This window comes from Mastigoproctus giganteus, chromosome 14, assembly GCF_048544385.1.
Source record: "Mastigoproctus giganteus isolate SK-2022 chromosome 14, ASM4854438v1, whole genome shotgun sequence".
Lineage (NCBI taxonomy): Eukaryota > Metazoa > Arthropoda > Arachnida > Uropygi > Thelyphonidae > Mastigoproctus > Mastigoproctus giganteus.
In genome coordinates, this window is record NC_143588.1 from 91,469,730 (window position 1) to 91,483,584 (window position 13,855).

Here is a 13,855-nt window from a genome sequence, read left to right on the forward strand (position 1 = left end):
AATAACATAATCTTTTTATTAACTGCCCGACACACCTCTATAATACTTTTTTATCCTACAAGAAAGGCTGCATATTCTTTGATCGCCTCTTCATATGACAACGATTTTTGTAATATCATTTTCTCTAGAGAGAATAGAAAGATAATTGTCTAGATTTCCTGTAGCATGGTTGATCAAAATTTGTTTTTTTATTATTGATAGTTTAGAAAAGTTTCAGCTTCACAACTCATTATTGGTAATGTCATGTAAATTTTTAGGATTGTTGTCAAATTTGGGAACCTCTATCAAGTTTCCTTCATATATGACTGTAAGATTTCAGGGCATTTCAAGTTTCTTGTGCATTGATGAGTCTTAAATAAATACTCTTTGAATTGATGACACTCATTAACCAGTTTGTTGTCGATGTTCTCATTGTAGTGGCATATTTGAGTTTTATGTAATCTTCATCGATGTCAGTATTTCGTGTCAGATCAGCATGAAGTTTAAATCTTTTTCCAATGTGTTCATATGATTCACTCTTCTTCTTCATTAATTGGATTATCAAACAATCCAAGAGCCTATTCATTACTTCCATTCAAAATTTATCTCTTCCTCTTAATGAATTATTGATTTTGGTATGACCTGAAAAATTTTTTTGTTACAATTTGCTTCTCGAAGTAAGAATAATTTCTGTTGATTTTATTGCTCATCTTTATTGCTTTTGTTTCATATTCTATTAATTTTTTATCTGAATTTTCTTTAGCATTAGTAGAGGCATACGATGTAAGAAAGCAAGCTTATGCAGCATCAGCCAAAAAAAAAACAACCTCCTATTTCACCCCTCCATTCATTCCAAATGACTGTCCAGCTCAGCCTTAAATTTATTTAGGCTATCAGCTTCCACAACAAAAGATGGAAGTCTGTTCCGCCAATCAACTACCTGCTGGCTAAAGGCAAATTTCTGCACATCTATTCTACAACTATCTTTCCTCAGTTTGAAACTGTGCCCCCTCAGGTTCTTAATCTGAGCAAGAGGAAGAATCCCATTAGCACTCAGCTTGCTCAACCTCAACGCCTTGTACACCTCAATCAGATCACTTCACAAGTACCTAATCTCAAGGTGCTGCAATTTGCAGAACTTAAGCCTTCTTGGTAAGAGTACCCCTTTGTTCCCCTCACCAATCTTGTTGCCCTTCTTTGTACTCATTCTAGCAATTCTACATTCTTCCTAAAATGAGGCCTCAGTACTCTAGGTGTACATAGTACTCTAGGTCTAGGTACACAGTAGGTGTACACAGTACTCTAGGTGTGGTCTGACCATTGCCTTGTATAATGGGGTAATCATCTCCATGTTCCTGCTAGCAAAATTTCTATATATCATTGACAAGACTCCATGACCTGTCCTGACAGCCCATCTGCACTGCTCAACAAACTTCATATTTGACTGCACAATTACCCCCAAGTTTTTTTCACTTTCCACTTCCCCGAGTGTAGTTCCACACAGCTGGTACGTTTCTCTTCAGTTATTGCTACCTATATGCAGTACTTTGCATTTGTCAATGTTAAACTTCAGTTGCCACTTCTCAGCCCATTTGCACAACTTATCTAGATCCAGTTGGAGTCTTTACTGTCATTAACAACCCTGCCAACCTTTGTATCATCTGCAAACTTCGACATTAAACCTGATATACCTTCATCAATATCATTGATAAATATGCAAAACAACGATGAGCCCAACACCAAACCCTGGGGAACTCCACTAATAACATTTGTCCACGAAGAGCAGTGTCCATTGATTGCCACTCTCTGTCATCTCCCACTCAATCATCCCTTTATCCATTGTAGCAACATGCCCTTAATGCCATACCTCTCCAATTTGTACAGCAGTCTTCCATGTGCAACAGTATCAAAAGCTTTCCTAAAAGCCAAGTATATGATATCAAAATTATTTTTGGCATTCAGTTCCTTTGTTACCACAGCATAGTATTCAATCAAATTGGTCAGACAAGACCTCCCTTTTCTCCATTTTTAAATTTATTTATTAAATTAATTTAAAAATGAGTTTTGCATGTTCTAAAAAAGGATGAATATATGTATAGCATAATCTCAATTTGAGTCCCTGATCTTGTAGCAATCCCATATTCCTTTGCTTATCTCTCAACAGACACCCTTCTCTCACTCCACTTTCTAACCCCTATGTTATTTAACAATCATCCATTGATCTCAGAGTAAAAGTAGGTGTATATAAGGCTTTAATTGTAGCAATACAATAAATCAATCACCCAAGTTTGCTGCAATAAATTAAATATTTATAGGAAATGCTCTGAAAAGGACCTTGAAAAATCCACGAACTTCTAGACAACCCTAACCAACCATCCTCCTCTTAAATTCTTAATATTAAAAGCTGTTCCCTTCAGGCACCCTATGGACTTAATAACTATAAATACCTCCTTTCTGTGCCTTTTTAACTGTTTATTTAACCCATCACAGTCACACTCCTGTTACAAAAACAGTTGTGCAGCATTGACAGGTGCCAATGTGTTTTTAATTTCTGGAAAGTTTTTTTTTTTTAATACTTTTTTTTTAAATTTCTAGTATCCCAGAAAGACTGGAGTACTAGAAATACTAGTATCCCAGTTTTTCTTCTTTTATTAGTGGATTGCATTACTTATTGTATGTCATTTTTAAATATTTTAATACAAATTTAAAATATTTAAAAAATGCTATTTTTTATACACTGTTTAAAATAAAATATATTTATTTTGCCAAAAATGAAAAAAACAAAGATATGTTCAAAAAATGCAAACACAAAAATAATAGATTCTTCCATTTTAACCCACTCATAGTACTATTAAAAGCACAAAATTTCAAACTTACTTTTGTGTACATATTAATTTCCTTTATCAAATAAATAAAAGAATAAGCAGATAAATTATAGTAATAATCAAAGCAAAAAATTAATCAATAAAATTAATGAAAAAAATTAATAAATCCATAATAATAATAATGTTTAATTTCAAAATCAGGACAGAAAACACATGTACAAGAATTAACCATAAAATAGTAGTAGTAGTAGTAATAGTAATAGAGGCATGTGATGCAAGAAAGCAAGTGTATGAGCATATGTAGCATCAGCCAAAAAAAAAAAAAAAAAAAAAAAAAAACAATTTCACACAACCATTCCCTCTAAAAGTTTATCTAATTCCTCCTTGAATTTATTTCAGGTATTAACTTCCACAACGACAGATGGAAATTTATTCCAGCAATTAACCACCTGCTGGCTAAAGGAAAATTTCCACACATCTATTCTACAACTGTTTGCTCAATTTGAAGTTATGCCCCCTCAGGTTCGTAATTTGAGCAAGCGGAAGAATCCCATCAGAATTCAGCGTGCTCAACCCATTCAAGGCCTTATACACCTCAATCAGATCACCTCGCAGGTGCCTAGTCTCCAGCCAAACTGATTGACAAAGCTCTCATCATATACTCCCTCCTATTGTGTCTGGACAGAATTGCAGACACTTTCAAATTTAACCCTAGTTCATGACTTTTTTTTTCAACATTGACTTCTACTTGTTAAGTTAATCTGCAGATCTCCTACTCTTAATGTCATTAGTGTCAACGTGTACAACGATATCAGCCTTTGTGCCCTTAAAAGGTGATATCTGCTCTACAACACCAGGATATGTCTGCCCCTGGCAGACATACCCTGGTCCTATTCCATCTATCCTTTTTATACAATATATTACGCGTCTCCCTGGCAATAGCGTCACCGACAATAACTAACTCCTGTGGGACCAGCGCATTCTGCCTAGGAGATTTCTGCAGTGTTGCCTGATGCACAAGAGTGAGCTCTGGCATTGAGTTGGGCAGCTGAGAGCTTGATGGACCCCTCATATTAATTTCTTCAAGGACATCAACCCTACACCTCAAGCTCTCATAGTTGCCCATCAGAATGCTGAGTTGGCATCTAATTTCTAGACACTCTGCACCTAGCACACACAAAGACGTCCTCCTTGGCTAGATCATGTTCTGTTCCAGAGAGTTCAGCAAATATTTCACAAGTTGCACATTTTTTTTGGCTGTGATGCATTGGAGAATTGTCCTCTTAGTTCTCCTCCGAGTCACAGCGCTCCTGCCACTTTGTGCCTGTTTCTTTGCTGCTCTACTCTGGGGCATGATATTGAAAATTAATAAGATCAATAAATTTAATTAATTAATTATCAATACTGCGCTCTCTAATAGAATCCTAAATGCAGTGATACGTATTATGCTATTTAGTTTTATGTTAGAGCTACCTATTTACCACAATTAAAAATTTGAATTCCCTAACATTCTCTATATGAAAACAATGGCTGCAAGATTCAAACGAAACAACGGTTTTACGTATATTAAGTAGTAACCTACAAAAACTCTATTCAAATTAAAAATAAAAATAACCAGAACTATTAAGTATGATATAGTATAGTATAATATAATATAAATTAAGAGGAACTACTTTCTGTAGCAAATATCTCTGCCATATGTCAGCTGACATGCCAATTTCAAAATACGTATATATACAATGTGTTGTTTATGAGATGCTAGAAGTAATTTTATGGGTTATATGAAATGAAATCTGTGGGTTTTTTTATTATTTCTGTGATCTGTGTGTTAATTTGTTATTCCTTTCTTCAATCTCTCTCTTTTAAGTGGCCAACCATAATTAGCAATTATGTTGACAAGCCACCTTCCTTGATTCTTATGATAGTTCAAATGGGATTGTTCTTACAATCCCATTTGAACTATCATAAGATTTGCATCTTCAAACTCGCAGTTGCCATTCAACTTTCAAAATTTAGTCAGCATATTTTCAACAGTCATTTTTAAATTTGGATTCCTTCTTGTTCCCTAAGAAGTTCCGAATCGAGAGTGATTGAATTGTGTTCTTGCTATCTACTTCGTGGTCTCATGATTCATTACTACAATGTATAGCTAGTTATATGTTGTGGTAATGAGTTAAAATAATGCCGAATATCATTAAAATGTATAGCAGCTTATATCAGTCTTGTAGGGGGGGGGGACCCAGTACTGACATTGTTTGTATTCCGAGAGTAAACTCAATTATTTTGACTTGCAAATTTAATCATTTATTTATTATATGAATATCTGTTTTCATATATCACAGTGCCAAAGCACCAGATCGAGAATCTTTCATCTGAGGAAAAATTCAGAAACTTTTTGGGAAAAATCTAGCATCAATTTTTCTAGGTTTTAAAAATATTTTGCTGTTAATATATTGTTAATTCATTTGTTATTATTGTGATTTTTTGAAATAAATCTAAATATGATATCTTGATAAATTTACATACAGAATTGCCATAATATTCATTTACAGTTGTCTTTCAAGGTGTTACGGAATGTATTTTTTCCTGATGAAAGTGAATTGGTTCTAAGATGTAACAAGAATTATGAGCCATTAGGTAGGTCAGTGCAAGAAGTTACAATTACTTGTGTGAATGGCCAGTGGGAACCATCTCCTTCCTGTATTCCAGGTAAGTGCATCAGTAAATACTTCTATGTTGTGATACTCTGCTTTGCTTAAGTAAACAGCTAATTGATTTTGGGTAGAGAATTCTTGCCATGTGCTACCTGTAACCTTGAAATAATTATGTAACAGTTTTTCTTGATAAAGGTATTAACTATATCTGTTCCACAATTTTATGTTATTGAAGTGGAGCTGATTTGTCACCCTTTCACTGCTGTTAATTTCCCTAATACTATTCAGATTTTTGAAAACTTACCTGTAAAGGATGCTAAAGGCCTGGAATAATTTTAAAGTTTAATAAAAAGAAAATACTACTTGATGAAGACAGATATAGTTTTAAAGTTTAATAAAAAGAAAATACTACTTGATGAAAACAGATAAAACAGTTTTTGTTTAGTATAAAAAAGGTTTGGTATTAATGTAATGTAGCATTTTATATATTTATTTTTTTTTGTTTGTTCCATTGTTTTCTATATGTACATTTGAAGTGCTATTTAAAAAAATTTATAATGCTCTTAGTTCTGTAGATGTGGTTAGGTTTTACTTAACTTTGACTGTTACAGAATATTCCCTTAAAAGGTGCCTCCGTAGCCAGGTGGGCAGGAGCAACAGTGCATAGCACACGCTTCTTGATTAGACCTGGGTTCAAGCCTGTGACCACCAAATATGGAGGATGCGGAAAGGTCAGGGAATGACCACCGCATATCCCTGGAGCAATATGGCCTTAGTTGCTAATGCTTCTAAAAACTAAATAACAAACAAACATTCCCTTAAAAGCAATTACAATTAATAAAAAAAAATTAAGATTGAAATTTAGTAGTAGTGGCATGTGATGCAAGAAAGCAAGTGTATGAGCTTATGCAGCATCAGCCAAAAAAAAAAAAAAAAAAATTACACCATTCCCTCCAAATGCCTGTCCAGCTCCTCCTTAAACTTATTCAACCTATCAACCTCCACAATGACAGATGGAAGTTTATTCCAGCAGTTAACCACCCGCTGGCTAAAGGCAAATTTCCACACAGCTATTCTATATCTGTCCTTTCTTAATTTGAATTTATGCCCCCTTAGGTTCGTAATCTGAACAAGTGGAAGGATCCCATCAGAATTCAACGTGCTCAACCCATTCAAGGCCTTATACACCTCAATCAGATCACCGCGCAGGTGCCTAGTCTCCAGCCACTGCAATTTGCAGAACTTAAGCCTCTCTTGGTAAGAGGACCCCTTCATTCCCCTCACCAATCTTGTTGCCCTTCTCTGTACACGCTCAAGTAAATTGACATCCTTCCTAAAATGAGGCTCCAGACCTGTACGCAGTACTCAAGGCGTGGCCTGACCATTGCCTTATACAGAGGGACAATCACCTCCTTTTCCCTGCTAGCAAAATTCCTATATATCATGACAAAACCCCATGACCTGCCCTGGCAGCCTGTCTGTATTGCTCAGAAAACTTCATATCTCACTGCACAATTACTCCCAGGTCTTTTTCATTTTCTACCACCTTAAGTGTAGTACCACACAGTTGGTATGTTTCTCTGGGGTTACTTCTACCCATATGCAGTACTTTGCATTTGTCAAGGTTAAACTTCAGTTGCCGCTTCTTAGCCCATCTGCCCAAATTATCTAGATCCTGTTGCAGTAGTACACTCCCATTACTGTCGTTAACAACCCTGCCAACCTTTGTATCATCTGCAAACTTCGACATTAAGCCTGATATACCTTCATCAATATCATTGATAAATATACAAAACAACAGTGGACCCAACACCGAACCCTGTGGGATTCCAATAATAACATTAGTCCATAAAGAGCAGCACCCATTGATTACCACCCTCTGTCTACTCCCACTTAACCATCCTTTTATCCATTGTAGCAACTTACCCTTAATACCATTCTGCTCCAAGTTGTACAATAGTCTTCCATGCACAACAGTGTCAAAAACTTTCCTGAAATCCTAATATATGATATCAAAATTATTTTTTGCATCCAGTTCCTTTGTAACCACATCATAATAACCAATCAGATTTGTCAGACAAGACTTTCCCTTAACAAACCTATGCTGTGTCTGAATTATTGCTGCAGTAAAGCAGATTTTGCATAAATATATCATTGTACATCTCATATTGTGATCCTTTCACATTGAGTTGTCCTGTTTGCACACCTCAAACAAGTAGTGTGGACAAAATGCATTTTTAGTTTAAATTAAATTAATTTTGTGCATAATGAGTTAATATTAATTTCTTCCAAAAAAATACAAATGATTACAGATCATTGTTCAATACCATGAATACATTACTAAGCTTTGTTTAGGAAGGTAGAGTTCATTTTGAACTCCGCCTTCGATTTTTACCACTCTTGCATGTAGTACAGTGGTTACAATTTCTGTCCTTCCATACAGTTTGGAAAAGTCCTAGGTTCCTCCCGTTACTTCCCTCTTTCTTGATGCCACTCAATTGTCCTAGCCTTTCCTAAACCTGGAAAGGATCAATCAGAACCACAAAACTCTCGGCCAATATGTCTCAGCAGTTGCCTTGGTAAGATAATGGAAAAAATGATTCATGCTCGATTAGTCTGGTTCCTAGAATCTTATTCGGTAATGGACAAGAATCAATATGGCTTTAGGAAAAATCGATCAACTCTAGATCTTATGATCAAGGCAGAATCCAACATACGGAATGCTTTTATCCGTAGAGAACATCTCGTCATGGTCTGCCTGGACATTGAAAAAGCCTTTGATACAACCTGGCGTTATGGCATACTTCAAAATCTCTATGCCACAGGACTTCGGGGCCAGCTACCACTAATCATACAGAGCTTTCTCCAAAATAGAACATTTCAGGTGCGTTATTGCAATACACTGTCCCAAAAGGTTGTTCAGGAAGAAGGGGTCCCACAAGGATCAGTTCTTAGTGCAACACTCTTTGCAGTTATGCTGAACAATGCAACAGATAATATTCCGCTTAATGTCGACACTTATCTATACGCAGACGACCTTACGATATCCTGCCATTCACTAAATATGCGCTCCATTGAACGCCAACTGCAACTCTCAATAAACAAAATAGAGTCATGGACATCCCACAATGGCTATCGCCTATCCAGAACAAAAACAACTGCTATTCACTTTTGTAAAAAGCGACAGCTTCATCCAGATCCTGAGCTAAGGTTAGGAGCCCAACTAATACCACTTAGCAACAATATCCGGTTCTTGGGTTTAGTACTGGACACTAAACTTACCTTTCAAGCACATATAATGCAAATGAGAACTCAGTGCATGAGAAAGATGAATATTCTCAAAGTTATCTCTTTTATGACATGGGGAGCCGATCGCTTCACACTCTTACACTTATATCGTACTTTAATAAGATCTCAACTAGATTATGGAGCCCCAGTTTATGACTCTGCGCGTAAGACAGTACTAGCCCGGCTCAATCCAGTCCAGCATAGTGCTCTGAGGATTGCTTTAGGAGCCTTTAAGACCTCCCCAGTGCAAAGTTTGTATATAGACGCCAATGAACCACCACTACATCTTAGGAGAAAAGTATTGCTCTTTAACTATGCAGCCAAACTACATAGCCTCCCTTCTCACCCCATCTGGACATATCTGTTTGAACCTCAGTGGGAAAATTTGTATAAAAATAAACCCAATGAAAACAAACCTGCTGGTATCCGGCTACAAGAGTTAACCAAAAATTGGAACATCTGTCTAGGAAACATCTCTCAAGCTGCAGATGTATTACAAGCACCATGGGCAATGTATATACCTCTTTGCGATAACTATTTTCTACAGTGGGGAAAACACTCCCTATCAAATCACAATCTTAGACAGTTACATGCGGACCATGCATTGACCAATGCTCACAGTCTTCATATATACACAGACGGATCCAAGACTGATATATCCGTGGGAGCTGCAGTAATCAGTCCTACATCCACTGTTTCTGTACAATTACCATGTGAATGCAGTGTATTTACTGCCGAATTATATGCAATCAAAATGGCTCTAAATCTCCTTAATGATCTTTTAAATATCCAGGTCATAATATACACAGACTCTTTAAGTGCAATGAATGCCCTACAGGAAAAACCACAAAATTCCCATCCACTTCTCACACAAATCAGATCACAGTTATATCACCTCAATAAAAATAAGCTGACTGTCACGTTCTGCTGGATACCCAGCCACGTCGGAATTCCCGGAAACGAGCGTGCAGATGAAGCAGCAAAACACCCTGCTTGCTTTGATCCCATCCCAGTTCCTTTTTCTGATTACAAGCCAATCATACGGAGGATATGTACAGAGATGTGGTCTAAAAAGTGGCATAATCAGATATCAAACGAACTTCTTGAAATAAAACAAAACCCACAGCTATGGAGATCTAGTTCCCGATTAACCAGGCACGAAGAGGTCGTGCTTGCAAGAACACGAATTGGTCATACGCACCTAATGCACCTTTTTTTACTGCTAGGAGAAGAGCCTCCTCTCTGCTCGCATTGTAGTTCCATTCTTACAGTGAAACATATTATTATTGAATGTGCACACTATGGTTCAGCTAGAATTGAATGTTTCAGATCTTTAATCAACTCACAAAAACCCTTTCAATTAGCTGATATACTTGGAGATGACGCCAATCTATCAGAACTGTTTAAATACTTAAAAATGATAAACGTATACAGTCACTTCTAAAACAATTCCTTTCATATATAGACCAACAATCTTAAGTTATAGGCGCATTTTGGCCATAGCAGCCCTTGCGCCAATAAACCCCACTTCAACAACAACAACAACCTAGGTTCCTCCCACAAAAATGGCAAAATTTTGAAAGCTGTTTTTACACACTGTGTTTGAATTAGTCAGTTGCAGGAGAGGATTGCATAGTTATTACTTGAGAACTTGGGTTTTTTCATCCAGCAAAAAAGGAAGAACTAATCTTAGAATTGATGTAATCAACAGACACAATTCACTGAAGCCTAGAGTAGTAACCACCTCTTCAGATTTAATAATATCAAGTTTAGGTTTTGTTTTTATTTTTATGTTCCATTTTGAGACTGCTGTTGTTGCTGTAGGGTTTTAGGTGCACCAGTAGTGACTTCGATTTATTGTGCAGTATATATTATGTCTGTGAATTGCATCTGTTCTGCGATTGATTTGCTTGTTTGCTGTATGAAAAAAACCCAAATTTTTGGGAAGGAAAAAACCATTCAGCCCTCACCTGAGACCAGCTTACTCAACCATATTTTGAGAAAAGCCCATAAAGATTCTTCAGGTCATTGACAGAATTTGAACTGGAGCATTTTTCCATACGTTGTGGGGAGGATGGTGCATTGTGCTCCCCATGAAGGCCTATTTTGAGGTGAATATGATGTTACTGTACATTATTATATGCCTATTTTTTAGATTACATATAACTTACAAAACTATTTAATAAAAGTATCATGTGCACAACCCCTTTTACCTGGAATCAAATATTTTAACACTTTTGACTCCATCTTATTTTACTGATTTGTATTACATTTGGTTTTCCTGTTAATGTTTGGAAATCATTACAAAAGTCTTTAAACACATGCATTTATTTTTATATCTCAAGGGCGTCTCCGTAACCAGGTGGGAAGGAGCAGCAGTGCGTAGCACACGCTTCTTGATTAAACCGGGGTTCGAGCCCATCACTACCAAATACGGAGTATGCAGAAAGGTCAGGGAATGACCACCGCATATCCCCGGAGCAATATGGCCTTAGTTGCTAATGCTCCAAATAACAAACAAACAATTATATCTCAGGAAAAATAAGTAAAAATTCATTATGAAATTTTATGTATTAATTACTTTTCACCACAGTAACACAACATTTTAAAGCTTTTTATAAGTATTATAAGGAAAAGTAGAGCTTTAGAAGGGAAAGAAAGATCAATGCAGCTGCTTGATTCCAAAAGTGTCTATCATATCTTAAACTGGAAATTAAAAATCAAAGTTATCAAAAAGAAGTCCATGTTAGAAATTAATTTAGGAATTAATTAACTGCCCATTAGGAAGTTAACGTTGTATCCCTGAGAAAAAAAGATGCCAGTTCATTCCTATATATATATTAAAGAAATATGTTAAATACAGTAAACCCCCGCTATTCGCAGTATCTGTATTCGCGGTTTCATGTATTCGTGGTCGCTGATTTAATATAAAATGAAACCTAAAAAAATGTGAATTTTAAATCGCCATGAACATTTTCCGCCATAAAAAACATGGGCGTGGCTAAAATCATCATTCCCGGTCAAAACAGCGCTCAGTGGGTGACAAAATCGCGAGCATGGATGTTTCTTGCTAATCCTTGTTCAGTATGTGTTATGCGCTTATCATGGAAGATTTCATGGTTTGCTTTTAATTTATATGCTTATAAATTGAACAAATTTATCAATTTATATATTGATATGCTTACAAAAGTTAAAAATCTACTGTTTTGTAATGTGTTAGTGTAAACAGACTTTTTCGAGTGTTTTAACAGAAGAAAGTGACTTTATTGTGGACAAGTTCTTTTCTAACCCCTACAAAATATGGCTACGAATAACAAGGGAAATGTGAATGTGAAATTATCAAAGAAGGTGATGACATTGGCGAATAAAATTGAGTTATTAGACAAAATTTCTAATGGTGAAAGTGTCTCCTCAGTGGCAAAACATTATAAAATCAATGACTCAACAGTACGATCAATCAAAAAATTGGAAGAAAAAATCCGCCGTAGTGTCCGTGAAAACGCACTAATTGCTTTAAAAATTTGCTCTGTAACTTGTGATGTTAAATTAGAAAAAATGGAAAAGGCTTTAAATCTGTGGACAGAAGACCGAACTCAAAATAAAATTCCCTTAAGTTCACTGATCATTCGAGAAAAGGCAAAACTCCTTTATCAACACTTCAGCGAAACTGGCGGGATAAGTTTTTTAGTTAGCAAAGGTGCTGGTTTGAAAGATTTGTTTGAAATTTCTAATAAATATTACATTTAATATTAAATTGTTTCTTATTTTCATTTCGATGCCTTATGCTTGCATATCACTATGTACATAGTCATATTATGAAGGTACATATAATACATAAATAGACAAAATTTTAGACTAGTTTTTCTTATATATTTTATACTTTGGAACGGAACCCCTTTATTACTATGGGAGCCATAACTCAGTATTCGCCTTTTCGGTATTCGCGGCATTTCTCAGGAACGTAACCCCCGCGAATACTGTATATTTACTGTATATATATAACACTGTATACTGTATATTTACTGTATATTTACCGGGTTTACTGTATATTCATGTATTTCATCTTCCAAAAAAATACTATCTCACAACCAACATTGTTTATGAAGGTTCATATAATTTATGAATTTAATTTTAGTTAACTTTTATATAAGAGTATCTCCTTTAAGTATTGCCATTTGCGATTATCTCTTTATAGGTTTGACATTGTTAACTTATAAAATTTGAAAACACTTGGGGTCACAAAACAAACAATTCAGGGGAGCTGGTTTGATATGCTTGGGCAAGAAGACTAGCTCTGAACTTGCACTTTGGCTTGATTTAAATTTAATTCATTTTAAAATTTTCATTCAATAAATATCTTATTATTTAATGTATTCTATTTAGTCCAGTTAAAAAAAAAGTGAGTCTTATTTTATTTGATTTTTTCTATTTAACTATAAGTTAATTGAAATAATTTTTCAACTTTTTACTCTTTAATAGTGATCTATTTATATTTTTAAAAAATTGCTTTTCATTCATATAGCAAAGTGTAAATGGAAACCATTATTTAGCATAACATCAGGAAAACTTGTATCTTGGGAAAAAGTGCATGGCAGCTTTGCAATATATGAATGCTATCGAGGATATCGAAATGTGTCAGCAGGAGATGTGCGCTGTGAATTTGGTACATGGAAAGGCACTCCTCCGGAATGTAAAGATAGTATGTTTATTATTTTTCATGCCTCTTCTTTTATTAGAACTTATGAATCAGGAAATAATTTACTGTTCATATTTAGAGAGTTTATGTTGTTGAAATATTTTAAGAAGATGCAGAAGTAGCAAAAATAATGTGAATAATTTTCTTGTCAGTTTTGTATGTTTATCTTGTAATTTTATTGAGAGCCATAGCTATCTACAGAAGATTTGTAGTACTTATTACCATGAAAGGGGTCATTCTGAAAATAGAATATAGAATCCTAAGTAAAAGAGTTTTGAATTTCATTTGGCTGGATAATTAGTATTAGTAGTGGCAAATGATGCAAGAAAGCAAACTTATAAAACATCACCCAAAAAAAAACAAAAAAGCTACACACTTCACCCAACCACGCTTAAGAATTTGTCTAGTTCTTC

At 35.3% G+C, this 13,855-nt stretch overlaps 1 protein-coding gene across 2 annotated transcripts in view; it reads left to right on the forward strand.

Annotated features, from left to right (window-relative positions):
* LOC150075350 (sushi, von Willebrand factor type A, EGF and pentraxin domain-containing protein 1-like) overlaps window positions 1-13,855 on the forward strand; it is a 253,397-nt gene that overhangs the window by 77,563 nt on the left and 161,979 nt on the right. The window contains exons 7-8 of one of the 2 annotated variants that reach the window (XM_090388279.1): window positions 5,357-5,513; window positions 13,269-13,445. In XM_090388279.1, the coding sequence (XP_090244405.1) occupies window positions 5,357-5,513; window positions 13,269-13,445 (334 nt within the window). The remainder of the gene's footprint in view (window positions 1-5,356; window positions 5,514-13,268; window positions 13,446-13,855) is intronic. The other variant, XM_090388280.1, reaches the window with a different exon arrangement.